The sequence below is a fragment of the Uranotaenia lowii genome, chromosome 1, assembly GCF_029784155.1.
Source record: "Uranotaenia lowii strain MFRU-FL chromosome 1, ASM2978415v1, whole genome shotgun sequence".
NCBI classification, from domain to species: domain Eukaryota; kingdom Metazoa; phylum Arthropoda; class Insecta; order Diptera; family Culicidae; genus Uranotaenia; species Uranotaenia lowii.
This window is the reverse complement of record NC_073691.1, coordinates 111631235-111648404: the sequence shown is the minus strand read 5'-3', so window position 1 is coordinate 111648404 and position 17170 is coordinate 111631235. Positions and strand designations below refer to the sequence as shown.

General features: G+C 24.4%; 1 protein-coding gene across 9 annotated transcripts in view; it reads right to left on the bottom strand.

Moving 5' to 3' along the window:
* LOC129738769 (inhibitory POU protein) overlaps positions 1-17170 on the bottom strand; it is a 151659-nt gene that overhangs the window by 68383 nt on the left and 66106 nt on the right. For all 9 annotated transcript variants that reach the window (XM_055730049.1, XM_055730052.1, XM_055730055.1 and 6 more), the window contains exon 3: positions 16164-16220. In XM_055730049.1, coding sequence (XP_055586024.1) covers positions 16164-16220 — 57 coding nt within the window. The remainder of the gene's footprint in view (positions 1-16163; positions 16221-17170) is intronic.

The following is a 17170-nucleotide window of genomic DNA, read 5'->3' as shown; positions in this document are numbered from 1 at the left end:
TAGATTTAAGATTTAAGATTTAAGATTTAAGATTTAAGATTTAAGATTTAAGATTTAAGATTTAAGATTTAGATTAAGATTTAAGATTTAAGATTTAAGATTTAAGATTTAAGATTTAAGATTTAAGATTTAAGATTTAAGATTTAAGATTTAAGATTTAAGATTTAAGATTTAAGATTTAAGATTTAAGATTTAAGATTTAAGATTTAAGATTTAAGATTTAAGATTTTAAGATTTAAGATTTAAGATTTAAGATTTAAGATTTAAGATTTAAGATTTAAGATTAAGATTTAAGATTTAAGATTTAAGATTTAAGATTTAAGATTTAAGATTTAAGATTTAAGATTTAAGATTTAAGATTTAAGATTTAAGATTTAAGATTTAAGATTTAAGATTTAAGATTTAAGATTTAAGATTTAAGATTTAAGATTTAAGATTTAAGATTTAAGATTTAAGATTTAAGATTTAAGATTTAAGATTTAAGATTTAAGATTTAAGATTTAAGATTTAAGATTTAAGATTTAAGATTTAAGATTTAAGATTTAAGATTTAAGATTTAAGATTTAAGATTTAAGATTTAAGATTTAAGATTTAAGATTTAAGATTTAAGATTTAAGATTTAAGATTTAAGATTTAAGATTTAAGATTTAAGATTTAAGATTTAAGATTTAAGATTTAAGATTTAAGATTTAAGATTAAGATTTAAGATTTAAGATTTAGTAAGATTTAAGATTTAAGATTTAAGATTTAAGATTTAAGATTTAAGATTTAAGATTTAAGATTAATTTAAGATTTAAGATTAAGATTTAAGATTTAAGATTTAAGATTTAAGATTTAAGATTTAAGATTTAAGATTTAAGATTTAAGATTTAAGATTTAAGATTTAAGATTTAAGATTTAAGATTTAAGATTTAAGATTTAAGATTTAAGATTTAAGATTTAAGATTTAAGATTTAAGATTTAAGATTTAGATTTAAGATTAAGATTTAAGATTTAAGATTTAAGATTTAAGATTTAAGATTTAAGATTTAAGATTTAAGATTTAAGATTTAAGATTTAAGATTTAAGATTTAAGATTTAAGATTTAAGATTTAAGATTTAAGATTTAAGATTTAAGATTTAAGATTTAGATTTAAGATTTAAGATTTAAGATTTAAGATTTAAGATTAGATTTAAGATTTAAGATTTAAGATTTAAGATTTAAGATTTAAGATTTAAGATTTAAGATTTAAGATTTAAGATTTAAGATTTAAGATTTAAGATTTAAGATTTAAGATTTAAGATTTAAGATTTAAGATTTAAGATTTAAGATTTAAGATTTAAGATTTAGATTTAAGATTTAAGATTTAAGATTTAAGATTTAAGATTTAAGATTTAAGATTTAAGATTTAAGATTTAAGATTTAAGATTTAAGATTTAAGATTTAAGATTTAAGATTTAAGATTTAAGATTTAAGATTTAAGATTTAAGATTTAAGATTTAAGATTTAAGATTTAAGATTTAAGATTTAAGATTTAAGATTTAAGATTTAAGATTTAAGATTTAAGATTTAAGATTTAAGATTTAAGATTTAAGATTTAAGATTTAAGATTTAAGATTTAAGATTTAAGATTTAAGATTTAAGATTTAAGATTTAAGAAGATTTAAGATTTAAGATTTAAGATTTAAGATTTAAGATTTAAGATTTAAGATTTAAGATTTAAGATTTAAGATTTAAGATTTAAGATTTAAGATTTAAGATTTAAGATTTAAGATTTAAGATTTAAGATTTAAGATTTAAGATTTAAGATTTAGATTTAAGATTTAAGATTTAAGATTTAAGATTTAAGATTTAAGATTTAAGATTTAAGATTTAAGATTTAAGATTTAAGATTTAAGATTTAAGATTTAAGATTTAAGATTTAAGATTTAAGATTTAAGATTTAAGATTTAAGATTTAAGATTTAAGATTTAAGATTAAGATTTAAGATTTAAGATTTAAGATTTAAGATTTAAGATTTAAGATTTTAAGATTTAAGATTTAAGATTTAAGATTTAAGATTTAAGATTTAAGATTTAAGATTTAAGATTTAAGATTTAAGATTTAAGATTAAGATTTAAGATTTAGATTTAAGATTTAAGATTTAAGATTTAAGATTTAAGATTTAAGATTTAAGATTTAAGATTTAGATTGTTTAGATTTAAGATTTAAGATTTAAGATTTAAGATTTAAGATTTAAGATTTAAGATTTAAGATTTAAGATTTAAGATTTAAGATTTAAGATTTAAGATTTAAGATTTAAGATTTAAGATTTAAGATTTAAGATTTAAGATTTAAGATTTAAGATTTAAGATTTAAGATTTAAGATTTAAGATTTAAGATTTAAGATTTAAGATTTAGATTTAAGATTTAAGATTTAAGATTTAAGATTTAAGATTTAAGATTTAGATTTAAGATTTAAGATTTAAGATTTAGATTTAAGATTTAAGATTTAAGATTTAAGATTTAAGATTTAAGATTTAAGATTTAAGATTTAAGATTTAAGTTAGTTTAAGATTTAAGATTTAAGATTTAAGATTTAAGATTTAAGATTTAGATTTAAGATTTAAGATTTAAGATTTAAGATTTAGATTTAAGATTTAGATTTAAGATTTAAGATTTAAGATTTAAGATTTAAGATTTAAGATTTATGATTTAAGATTTAAGATTTAGATTTAGATTTAAGATTTTAAGATTTAAGATTTAAGATTTAAGATTTAAGATTTAAGATTTAAGATTTAAGATTTAAGATTTAAGATTTAGATTTAAGATTTAAGATTTAAGATTTAAGATTTAAGATTTAGTTTAAGATTTAAGATTTAAGATTTAGTTAAGATTTAAGATTTAAGATTTAAGATTTAGATTTAAGATTTAAGATTAAGATTTAAGATTTAAGATTTAAGATTTAAGATTTAAGATTTAAGATTTAAGATTTAAGATTTAAGATTTAAGATTTAAGATTTAAGATTTAAGATTTAAGATTTAAGATTTAAGATTTAAGATTTAAGATTTAAGATTTAAGATTTAAGATTAAGATTTAAGATTTAAGATTTAAGATTTAAGATTTAAGATTTAAGATTTAAGATTTAGATTTAAGATTTAAGATTTAAGATTTAAGATTTAAGATTTAAGATTTAAGATTTAAGATTTAAGATTTAAGATTTAAGATTTAAGATTTAAGATTTAAGATTTAGTTTTAGATTTAAGATTTAAGATTTAGTTTAGATTTAAGATTTAAGATTTAAGATTTAAGATTTAAGATTTAAGATTTAAGATTTAAGATTTAAGATTTAAGATTTAAGATTTAAGATTAAGATTTAAGATTTAAGATTTAGATTTAAGATTTAAGATTTAAGATTTAAGATTTAAGATTTAAGATTTAAGATTTAAGATTTAAGATTTAAGATTTAAGATTAAGATTTAAGATTTAAGATTTAAGATTTAAGATTTAAGATTTAAGATTTAAGATTTAAGATTTAAGATTTAAGATTTAAGATTTAAGATTTAAGATTTAAGATTTAAGATTTAAGATTTAAGATTTAAGATTTAAGATTTAAGATTTAAGATTTAAGATTTAAGATTTAAGATTTAAGATTTAAGATTTAAGATTTAAGTTTAAGATTTAAGATTTAAGATTTAAGATTTAGATTTAAGATTTAAGATTTAAGATTTAAGATTTAAGATTTAAGATTTAAGATTTAGATTTAAGATTTAAGATTTAAGATTTAAGATTTAAGATTTAAGATTTAAGATTTAAGATTTAAGATTTAAGATTTAAGATTTAAGATTTAAGATTTAAGATTTAAGATTTAAGATTTAAGATTTAGATTAGATTTAAGATTTAAGATTTAAGATTTAAGATTTAAGATTTAAGATTTAAGATTTAGATTTAAGATTTAAGATTTAAGATTTAAGATTTAAGATTTAAGATTTAAGATTTAAGATTTAAGATTTAAGATTTAAGATTTAAGATTTAGATTTAAGATTTAAGATTTAAGATTTAAGATTTAAGATTTAAGATTTAAGATTTAAGATTTAAGATTTAAGATTTAAGATTTAAGATTTAAGATTTAAGATTTAAGATTTAAGATTTAAGATTTAAGATTTAAGATTTAAGATTTAAGATTTAAGATTTAAGATTTAAGATTTAAGATTTAAGATTTAAGATTTAAGATTTAGATTTAAGATTTAAGATTTAAGATTTAAGATTTAAGATTTAAGATTTAAGATTTAAGATTTAAGATTTAAGATTTAAGATTTAAGATTTAAGATTTAAGATTTAAGATTTAAGATTTAAGATTTAAGATTTAAGATTTAAGATTTTAAGATTTAAGATTAGATTTAAGATTTAAGATTTAAGATTTAAGATTTAAGATTTAGATTTAAGATTTAAGATTTAAGATTTAAGATTTAAGATTTAAGATTTAAGATTTAAGATTTAAGATTTAAGATTAAGATTTAAGATTTAAGATTTAAGATTTAAGATTTAAGATTTAAGATTTAAGATTTAAGATTTAAGATTTAAGATTTAAGATTTAAGATTTAAGATTTAAGATTTAAGATTTAAGATTTAAGATTAAGATTTAAGATTTAAGATTTAAGATTTAAGATTTAAGATTTAAGATTTAAGATTTAAGATTTAAGATTTAAGATTTAAGATTTAAGATTAAGATTTAAGATTTAAGATTTAAGATTTAAGATTTAAGATTTAAGATTTAAGATTTAAGATTTAAGATTTAAGATTTAAGATTTAAGATTTAAGATTTAAGATTTAAGATTTAAGATTTAAGATTTAAGATTTAAGATTTAAGATTTAAGATTTAAGATTTAAGATTTAAGATTTAAGATTTAAGATTTAAGATTTAAGATTTAAGATTTAAGATTTAAGATTTAAGATTTAAGATTTAAGATTTAAGATTTAAGATTTAAGATTTAAGATTTAAGATTTAAGATTAAGATTTAAGATTTAAGATTTAAGATTTAAGATTTAAGATTGTTAGATTTAAGATTTAAGATTTAAGATTTAAGATTTAAGATTTAAGATTTAAGATTTAAGATTTAAGATTTAAGATTTAAGATTTAAGATTTAAGATTTAAGATTTAAGATTTAAGATTTAAGATTTAAGATTTAAGATTTAAGATTTAAGATTTAAGATTTAAGATTTAAGATTTAAGATTTAAGATTTAAGATTTAAGATTTAAGATTTAAGATTTAAGATTTAAGATTTAAGATTTAAGATTTAAGATTTAAGATTTAAGATTTAAGATTTAAGATTTAGATTTAAGATTTAAGATTAGATTTAAGATTTAAGATTTAAGATTTAAGATTTAAGATTTAAGATTTAAGATTAGTTTAAGATTTAAGATTTAAGATTTAAGATTTAAGATTTAAGATTTAAGATTAAGATTTAAGATTTAAGATTTAAGATTTAAGATTTAAGATTTAAGATTTAAGATTTAAGATTTAAGATTTAGATTTAAGATTTAAGATTTAGATTTAAGATTTAGATTTAAGATTAAGATTTAAGATTTAAGATTTAAGATTTAAGATTTAAGATTTAAGATTTAAGATTTAAGATTTAAGATTTAAGATTTAAGATTTAAGATTTAAGATTTAAGATTTAAGATTTAAGATTTAAGATTTAAGATTTAAGATTTAAGATTTAAGATTTAAGATTTAAGATTTAAGATTTAAGATTTAAGATTTAAGATTTAAGATTTAAGATTTAAGTTAAGATTTAAGATTTAAGATTTAAGATTTAAGATTTAAGATTTAAGATTTAAGATTTAAGATTTAAGATTTAAGATTTAAGATTTAAGATTTAAGATTTAAGATTTAAGATTTAAGATTTAAGATTAGATTAAGATTTAAGATTTAAGATTTAAGATTTAAGATTTAATTAAGATTTAAGATTTAAGATTTAAGATTTAAGATTTAAGATTTAAGATTTAAGATTTAAGATTTAAGATTTAAGATTTAAGATTTAAGATTTAAGATTTAAGATTTAAGATTTAAGATTTAAGATTTAAGATTTAAGATTTAAGATTTAAGATTTAAGATTTAAGATTTAAGATTTAAGATTTAAGATTTAAGATTTAAGATTTAAGATTTAAGATTTAAGATTTAAGATTTAAGATTTAAGATTTAAGATTTAAGATTTAAGATTTAAGATTTAAGATTTAAGATTTAAGATTTAAGATTTAAGATTTAAGATTTAAGATTTAAGATTTAAGATTTAAGATTTAAGATTTAAGATTTAAGATTTAAGATTTAAGATTTAAGATTTAAGATTTAAGATTTAAGATTTAGATTTAAGATTTAGTTTAGATTTAAGATTTAAGATTTAAGATTTAAGATTTAAGATTTAAGATTTAAGATTTAAGATTTAAGATTTAAGATTTAAGATTTAAGATTTAGATTTAAGATTTAAGATTTAAGATTTAAGTTAGTTTAGATTTAAGATTTAAGATTTAAGATTTAAGATTTAAGATTTAAGATTTAAGATTTAAGATTTAAGATTTAGATTAGATTTAAGATTTAAGATTTAAGATTTAAGATTAAGATTTAAGATTTAAGATTTAAGATTTAAGATTTAAGATTTAAGATTTAAGATTTAAGATTTAAGATTTAAGATTTAAGATTTAAGATTTAAGATTTAAGATTTAAGATTTAAGATTTAAGATTTAAGATTTAAGATTTAAGATTTAAGATTTAAGATTTAAGATTTAAGATTTAAGATTTAAGATTTAAGATTTAAGATTTAAGATTTAAGATTTAGATTTAAGATTTAAGATTTAAGATTTAAGATTAAGATTTAAGATTTAAGATTTAAGATTTAAGATTTAAGATTTAAGATTTAAGATTTAAGATTTAAGATTTAAGATTTAAGATTTAAGATTTAAGATTTAAGATTTAAGATTTAAGATTTAAGATTTATGATTTAAGATTTAAGATTTAAGATTTAGATTTAAGATTTAAGATTTAAGATTTAAGATTTAAGATTTAAGATTTAAGATTTAAGATTTAAGATTTAAGATTTAAGATTTAAGATTTAAGATTTAAGATTTAAGATTTAAGATTTAAGATTTAAGATTAGATTTAAGATTTAAGATTTAAGATTTAAGATTTAAGATTTAAGATTTAAGATTTAAGATTTAAGATTTAAGATTTAAGATTTAAGATTTAAGATTTAAGATTTAAGATTTAAGATTTAAGATTTAAGATTTAAGATTTAAGATTTAAGATTTAAGATTTAAGATTTAAGATTTAAGATTTAAGATTTAAGATTTAAGATTAAGATTTAAGATTTAAGATTAAGATTTAAGATTTAAGATTTAAGATTTAAGATTTAAGATTTAAGATTTAAGATTTAAGATTTAAGATTTAAGATTTAAGATTTAAGATTTAAGATTAAGATTTAAGATTTAAGATTTAAGATTTAAGATTTAAGATTTAAGATTTAAGATTTAAGATTTAAGATTTAAGATTTAAGATTTAAGATTTAAGATTTAAGATTTAAGATTTAAGATTTAAGATTTAAGATTTAAGATTTAAGATTTAAGATTTAAGATTTAAGATTTAAGATTTAAGATTTAAGATTTAAGATTTAAGATTTAAGATTTAAGATTTAAGATTTAAGATTAAGATTTAAGATTTAAGATTTAAGATTTAAGATTTAAGATTTAAGATTTAAGATTTAAGATTTAAGATTTAAGATTTAAGATTAGTTAAGATTTAATTAAGATTTAAGATTTAAGATTTAAGATTTAAGATTTAGATTTAAGATTTAAGATTTAAGATTTAAGATTTAAGATTTAAGATTAAGATTTAAGATTTAAGATTTAAGATTTAAGATTTAAGATTTAAGATTTAAGATTTAAGATTTAAGATTAGATTAAGATTTAAGATTTAAGATTTAAGATTTAAGATTAGATTTAAGATTTAAGATTTAAGATTTAAGATTTAATGATTTAAGATTTAAGATTTAAGATTAAGATTTAAGATTAAGATTTAAGATTTAAGATTTAAGATTTAAGATTTAAGATTTAAGATTTAAGATTTAAGATTTAAGATTTAAGATTTAAGATTTAAGATTTAAGATTTAAGATTTAAGATTTAAGATTTAGATTAGATTTAAGATTTAAGATTTAAGATTTAAGATTTAAGATTTAAGATTTAAGATTAGATTTAAGATTTAAGATTTAAGATTTAAGATTAAGATTTAAGATTTAAGATTTAAGATTTAAGATTTAAGATTTAAGATTTAAGATTTAAGATTTAAGATTTAAGATTTAAGATTTAAGATTTAAGATTTAAGATTTAAGATTTAAGATTTAAGATTTAAGATTTAAGATTTAAGATTTAAGATTTAAGATTTAAGATTTAAGATTTAAGATTTAAGATTTAAGATTTAAGATTTAAGATTTAGATTTAAGATTTAAGATTTAAGATTTAAGATTTAAGATTTAAGATTTAAGATTTAAGATTTAAGATTTAAGATTAAGATTTAAGATTTAAGATTTAGATTTAGATTTAAGATTTAAGATTTAAGATTTAAGATTTAAGATTTAAGATTTAAGATTTAAGATTTAAGATTTAAGATTTAAGATTTAAGATTTAAGATTTAAGATTTAGATTTAAGATTTAAGATTTAAGATTTAAGATTTAAGATTTAAGATTTAAGATTAGATTTAAGATTTAAGATTTAAGATTTAGATTAAGATTTAAGATTTAAGATTTAAGATTTAAGATTTAAGATTTAAGATTTAAGATTTAAGATTTAAGATTTAAGATTTAAGATTTAAGATTTAAGATTTAAGATTTAAGATTTAAGATTTAAGATTTAAGATTTAAGATTTAAGATTTAAGATTTAAGATTTAAGATTTAAGATTTAAGATTTAAGATTTAAGATTTAAGATTTAAGATTTAAGATTAAGATTTAAGATTTAAGATTTAAGATTTAAGATTTAAGATTTAAGATTTAAGATTTAAGATTTAAGATTTAAGATTTAAGATTTAAGATTTAAGATTTAAGATTTAAGATTTAAGATTTAAGATTTAAGATTTAAGATTTAAGATTTAAGATTTAAGATTTAAGATTTAAGATTTAAGATTTAAGATTTAAGATTTAAGATTTAAGATTTAAGATTTAAGATTTAAGATATAAGATTTAAGATTTAAGATTAAGATTTAAGATTTAAGATTTAAGATTTAAGATTTAAGATTTAAGATTTAAGATTTAAGATTTAAAATTTAAGATTTAAGATTTAAGATTTAAGATTTAAGATTTAAGGTTTAAGATTTAAGATTTTAGATTTAAGATTTAGGATTTAAGATTTAAGATTTAAGATTTAAGATTTAAGATTCTAATTCCAGAATCAGAATCAGATTCAGATTTTAGATTCCGATCCAGATTTAAGATTAAGATTTCTTCTCCAGATTTTAGATTCAAATTTTAAATGTATGATTTTGGATTTCAGATTTTAGATTCAGATTGCAAATCCAGATTCCAGATTCAGACTTCAGATTCGGATTTGAGATTCAGACTCAAATTTCAGATTCAGATTTTAGATTCAGATTCATACTTCAGAAAGATTTAGATTTCAGATTCGGATTTCAAATTTCAGAATAAGATATCATATTGATTTTTCAAATTCAGAGATTCATTTTTTTCCAACAATGGTTCCAGATATTTTAGTTGTTTTATTTTAAAATGGAAACCTTAATCATTTGACAAAAGTATCTGAAATTTTATTCTCAATAAGTATTGTGAATAAAATCGAGCCACAAATTGCGAATTGCATGGTTGGAATTTTTTTCCGATTTCCAAAGGACTAAAGGGTTCGTCAAGACTTCTCAATTCATCCGGAAATGGAAACCTCAAAGACACTACAATTAATTTTCAATCGTTTGTGTAGCCTATTTATTGTGGTACTGTGGCATATTGGTTCGATAAAATGGGGGACCATCACATATTGGCTGGTTGGTACGACCACTAAATTACCTTTTCCTTCATTCGGACAACTGTAGCCTGGAACGTAATTATAGTAATAACAATTTAATAATGGAACACTGGATTGTCTTGATTCCAATTCCATGGCTTCGAGTGGAAACTAAATGTGTGTGTCCTGAACCAGATGACGACAACGGACATATGCACAGTTATACACACAACCGGACACTCGGCAGGATACCTAAACCTGCATGTGTCCTGGGCCTGTGAAAAACTCACATGAAGGGATCGATCGAGAACGAGAGAGAGACAGCCTTTCACGTTTCACACGTGACCGGAAGTTTTTGTGGCTTTCACAAAGTGACCCGTTCATTCGTACATACATGTTCCTGTCCTGTCCACCTGTCGTCGGTTCTTGTTTGAAGAAAGACGAACGAAAAAAAAAACCAAGCCGCAAATGGTGCCACTTATGAAAAACAATTTGTAAAGTATTTTAACTGGAAAAATGTTTAGGTAAACAGACCAATATTCGCTCATACAGACATTCTGTCTCTTTTTGCAAATTGCAGTTTGCTTTTTTGCACAAATAAAAAATATTGCGTAGCGGGAAAGATACTACATAAGATTGAACTTGTTCAGCTGGTGTATTGACAGTTTGTATTTTTTTATTTGTATACCAGCGATCAGAGTAAGTGGAAACTAACAACAATATTAGCTGCCATCCGACTTATTATTCCTCCTTTTACGGATGTAATACAGTGCATTCAGAATATAAGAAAATGTATCACGGTGGTTTTTTAATGCCATGTTTCCGTTTCCCTTTTAAGACGACCAAAGACAGAATTTTGAGACAAGTGTTGGTAAAATTACATGTACATTAGACCGCTGCAAGCTTTGTATGGAAATTCCAAATTCTTAAATTTTACACCTCCCTTTTTTTGTTGTTTTTGCTACCAGAAATAGTAATAAACATTTTGGAAGCGATCCATCCAGTTCTGAATTGACGCATCACTGTACTGAAAGTTCCAAAAAATAAAACTTTGGATGAAATATATTCCTTGATTCTTGCAGTAGAATTCATGTGAACAAAGTACAAACCTATAGGGGAGAATGGGGATACTTGATCTTGATCCCTTTTTTCTTATTTTCATTATATCTTTTTGGGAAAAATTTGCAACTCATCGTTTTTCGCATATTCTGACAGCGTGTAACTTCAAGTTTATATACCGTCAAACGGGGAATCATGAAAAAGTAGGGTTAGATGCAACATTTGTATACCACAACACTCATTTCATTCAATTTTTATTTCAATATACTGTAATAAAGTTATCATTGAATGATAACAAGTTGATGATGACATAGTTTTTAACATCGTGAAAGAGTTTTTTTTTTAAGTTTTTGAGCAATAGATGTACAAATTTTAACATGTTTCGATGCCGTAAAAAACTTTACCTAGTATGACGGATTGACTTAATGATATCAGCTACAAACTTTATATTGCTTTCATCATTCTATACCAACACTGCTGGTGTATAAATGTTTTTCGGACAATCTCCAAATTTTTTGAATAAATATTTTTATAATTCAGTTAGCTGTCTGGGGCAAAATGCAATAAAATGCAAATCAGAACTCATAAATCATAGAATCTCATAAATCACGAATACATATGCTGGGATATGATTGTTTTGCGTTATGCGTTTGTCAACACTAACATTTCATCCACCTTAAGATTTATTTACATGATTTAAGATAATAGAATATTTTGTAGTATTTTTTACCCCTAAATGTATGCAGCAGATTAACACTCTTTTCTTAAAAACATTTTTGACTGGACAAATGTAAAATTTAATTCGAACAAAACCAAAAATTACTGCAACTGGTGCTTTATGCGTTATGACATCACAAATGTACCAAAAACTATAAATTTTAAAACGTTTTCATTTGATTTTTCATTAATTACAGAGATTGTTGCAACTTACCCCTTTTTCTTAGTGGGGTGAAAATCGCATGTTTTTCTAAATTTAAAAATAACTGGTTAAGTCAATAATTTCTCTGACTACGTCAATTTGGTGTCCCATCAACCTTAAAACTTTTGATTTACAAGAGGTATGATTATATGTAAGCATTAAGATTTTAGAAGCCATTGAAGTTGAAAAGTGTTGCATGTTGCCCCAGTTGACGGTACTCCAAAAGTTAGAACGATACATGAAGTTGAACTAGAAGCATTTTCGTGAGACTAAAAAAAAATGTGATATTTTTCAAGTTACAGAAGACTTGATCCTTTACTAAAGGAGACTTGATCCATAATTCAAGGTGCCCTGACGCTAGACAAAAATCTAGTTATTATGCATGCAGAAAAAATCCAAAATATGAGCGCTAATAATCATAGCAGCTTTGCCTACTAGCGACACGTCGCATACGTCGCGACGTTGAAAATAATATCGACGCACCGCAAGTTTCCTTGGAGACCTGGAGCATGCGATTGTTGCCCTAAGGAAAATGCATAGTAAATAACATAAACAATGTTCGAGTACTACATCGAAATCGCCTACTGGACTGAAAAAAGAAAAACAAACCTGCGAATGACAGAAATCTCGGTAGTAAAAAAGCATCGCTAGTCCTACTGTCGCTATTCGGTTTGGTGCTATACACATAATAAATTCGAAGAGAAAGGCTCGTTGACTATTTTTGGGCATATTAGTTATCATTTCACATTTGGGAGACCCGGAGTAGGCCTTGTAAGGGTTCGGACGTGTTTTTTTTCTGTTCCGTGTTGTGGATGAAAAATTAATTGAAGTTTGAAAGAACAGAAAAACTTCCTTGTTTTGTCCAGAAGAGCTACTGTGTGAGGTAAAACTGAAAAAGGTTCGTGTGATTGGTAGTGTACAAAAAAAAGAGAATCCGATAAAAATGACTGCCATAATGCAAAGAACGTCGGGCGTAAGGACGACAAACGCACGAGAACTGTTATACGCAATTCTCTGTTTCACTGCCAACCATTGAAGTACCTATGTCGAGCATCAATGTACTTGGCGTGTATCGTACTCGCATGATCTTATTTTGAATTCTTTGTAAGCGCTTTGTTTGTGTAGGGTAGAGGCCCCTAAGACAACGACTTAAGGAAGCTTTTTACATTACTTCAATAGAGTTGCCTTCCATGTTGGTTTAATACTGACATTTATGAATTGAACTATATTCCTAATATTGTATTATGAAATTATGCAGGAAATAGATCAATCCATTACGTACTTTTGAACCAATTGATGATTTATTTTTCACATTCAAGCTCCCTCATTGTCGTACCAGGTCCTTACTTCCGTCGTACAAGGAGACCGAAATTGTCTCAATTCATTCCACCCTCTTCTCCACCCACCACCAGTCGCTTCAAAAAACGACTTTATGCCAGCATTTCTGGGTTTTGGACCACTGTGCCACTGTGGGCCAGGTTAAATGAATGGTTCCTGGGACTAGAAGCTCATGTACAAAACTCATGCTCTATCTTTGAACACAAATAACGACGACGGCCCCGTCCTAGTAGTCAATATATAGAAGGTGAAAAATAGAAAAAGGGATAAAAAATATAAAATTGCGCTTTAGGACTTATGTATGTTACCTCTGCTTTAGAAACTCAATACATCGAAATCTGCAGACAAATATTCAAAAGTGAATCTAATTTCAAGTATTGGTATCAACTAGATGCCCTGAAGATGGCACTTTTTGACATTGAATCGATTCTCAAAATTGGAACGTTGGAGCTATTTGGCTCAAAAAGATCGAAAGATCGAAACGAAGCAAACCGGCTCAATCGGTTATTTTTTCAAGCTAAACAATCGATCCGATAAATCGAAAATCTGAGTTCAAAAGATCGATCTTTCAAAGATCGATCCAAGATCGACCAATCCTACTGCAAGGACGCGTGCTTCGGATATCGTTCCTGAACAACAAAAATTAACATTTTCGTGTATGAACAAAATGTTTCTTTTTTTGTGTGCTAACAGATAGAACACACGTTCTACATTCACATGTAAGCAATTGGGTGATTTCTTTTAAAATCTTGAGTAAGTTCTTGCTGAAGTCTTTTTAAACCTTTAAGTTTTAAAGTTGAAATTTTCTTCAAATAATTCCATTATGGATAAAAATCAGATGGTTGTGGTATGTTGGGGGTTAACAAAAAAAAGTTCTTCACAAACCCTTGACGAAATTTGATAACTCTCACTCTTTAACTTTTTTTTTTGAAAAAAAAAACAGAAAGAAAAATACCGAGTTTTAGTGATTAAACTTAGTCAGAACTAGAGATGTATCGAATAGTTCGGCTGTTCGCTGAATACCGAATATTGACCTTTTCAACTATTCGGTCAAAGGGATATTCGACCGAATATTCGGCCGAATATTTCTTATCAAGAGACGGCCGTTAGGGAAACACGCGGCAAAACAAGTTTTTTTCTGAAGATGGCTGAAGCTCAGTAGGCCGAAACGTAAAAAAACAGCAGTTTTAATTTCGTCCTTAATAAATCACCGAAAAATTATCAATCAAAGAAAACCATAGAAAAGTGCGGTGATCAAAACCAAACAATAGTAAATATTCGGCATACTTGGCCTATTCGGCCGAATACTCGGCTTAACAGTTTTTCGGCGGTATTCCGAATCGGCCGACCGAATATTCGGTACATCTCTAGCCAGAACCCAGTGATAGACACTTGGTGTTTTGGGCGACTTTGTCAGCTTTTGTTTAGTTAAATTAGGAAATTAAATTACACACACACAAATTTTACCACATTCATAAAATTAAATGATAGAATATTAAAGTACTCAGTAATAAACCGATCATGTATGCTTCAAATCCACTAGAATCAATCAAGCACTTGATGAAAAATGTGGCCAGAATTGACCGTCCGTATCGAGTTTTGGTTTTATCCATCAGCAGACTGAGTGACAGCTCAACGGCGAACATATTTCATATTGCTTTGATTTTTAGCAACGATAATGACAGTTTCGAATAATCGTCACAAGTGCACTTTTGTCGATTGGCAGCGAAAATATAGAGCACCGACCGAGTGTATACCAAAACATAGAGGGTGAATAATTACTTCCATCAACCCTTCAAAGGTAGCCCTTCGTATTTCGTACACTGTCGCTGCGGCACTTGAAATGTATTGCGTGTAAATAAATGAACCTTTATCATCCTTCCGATTCCACCCCATCATCATTATCATCGGCATAGCCATGTGAGTATGAGAACATACTCGAAAAATTCCTCTCCCCTAGCACTGAATCCAAATACACCTGTTACAGTAACAAAAACCACTCCCACCCCATGCGTACGAGTACGTAACGTTCTACACAGCGTGCCCGGATTGAGCAAACATGAAAATGTGTGTATAACAACGTCGCATGTCCAAAATAAACTAACTTCGAGGATAAGAACTGTGCTAGCTTTGTTATAGTTCTCGGAAAAGAGTACTGGCAAAAGACCTGTCACCTCACGGAAAAAATTTCGATCTTCGGTACATGCCCATGCCTACGTATGCTGAACACAATACCGAGCTTTCCCTGTATTCAGGTCTGGATGTCTGGGCTTCCTTAGATCGTGAAACGATTTTCCTGAATGTGGCGTGCCTAGAATAACAATAACTTCTGAACATGGGGGCATGCTGCGGTTTTCCAGGGGCAGATATTTTTAAATGCAACTAAAGCCGGAACTTCCTGGTTTCCGGGATGGGCGTGGGCCAAGGCAGGATGGCTAAACTGGAGCGGAGAAAAGTTAGGCCCGCACTAATTGAATGTGTTGGTTTCGGTTGATTACGTGCTTGAGTAAAGCAAATAGTTTGTACCTCCCCCCACAACCGGAATAGGAAATATTTGCTCATACAGGAAATTGTTTTTAAGAAGATTGTTTCAAAATTGTTCCAGCTTTCATTGTATCCGAAAGCATTAGTTGCTCTGCAATAATAATTATTTTCCACAGAAAGTTATAGTATTGAGAACGCTATTTGTGGTCCGTTGACATATTTTGTTTTTTTTTTTTTGTTATTTTTAGGTTAATTCATCATTATTTTAGTAATATTTCCGATAATTTCTCAAAATATAAAAATAAATACATTTTCGAAGTATTGCTCCGGAGGTATCACGGATATAAATAAATTTCATAGTTTTAACATTTTGCTGCATTCTATAAAATAACTTTACTTACATTATGCCTGGGAGACCACGAATTGCACATGATTGATGTGTCTTCCAGAAACCGACTCTGTTAAAAGGAAAAAAAGAACTTGAATTAATGTACGTCATTTATAATCAAGCATTTTAAACAATATTTTAAACTATGAGTGAAATGAAAAAAAAAAAGGAAATCAAATCAATCACTGGTGATGTCCCAGAATATCGACAAATTTAAATTTATATGAACCGATAATTTGTCTGTTTCAACCGCTACCAGCAGTGGAAGCTTAAAACAAATAGGCATCGGAAAAAAAATCCGGAAATATATTTCAATTACATGACTAGACGATGTACTCTACCGTAACTATAGGTAGCTTCGTATTTAAATCTTTAAATCAATCGATATAACTTTTTCACGTCCTCGCTGAAAAAAAGTTGCAACCATTTACGGCCGCAAATTGCCACATAAAATGAGAGACACTCAATTATTTATCGCACATCAATATGTTTGGCGGTCTACATACTAAAAATGCAGCGGCAATTTTGAAATTAATTTCAATAATTGTCCTCCCCTCAATCGTTTGCATTAATCGGTATGAATGTTTCTGATATGTGTAAATGCACGTTGACATGTGCACAATCTTCCAGTAGTCTGCCTAGATATAAATCAATTGTTAGGGATTGTCGATTCAGATAGACGGTCGTAGGAACGTTTTGTAACTTCATGTCAATAGAAGGCTATTTGAAGCCCTATTTGTAACTTTAGTACTGTTGTTTGCTGACCCGGAAAGATCCTCGTTCACTTTGCCCTCCAACATCATCCTCGACGCTCTAAGTACGGCCACTCTCCGGCAAATCAACAACATCCTTAACGAAAACGGCCGTACGCTCGATCTCTGTTTCGTTAATGACGGGTCTCTTTCACCAACAATAGAAGAAGCTCCTGAGCCTCTGGTCAAGTCCGTCCCTCACCACCCCACTTTGCTGCTTTCGTTCGATATTTCTGGAATTGTCGCCGTTACCGAAAAACCAGCATCC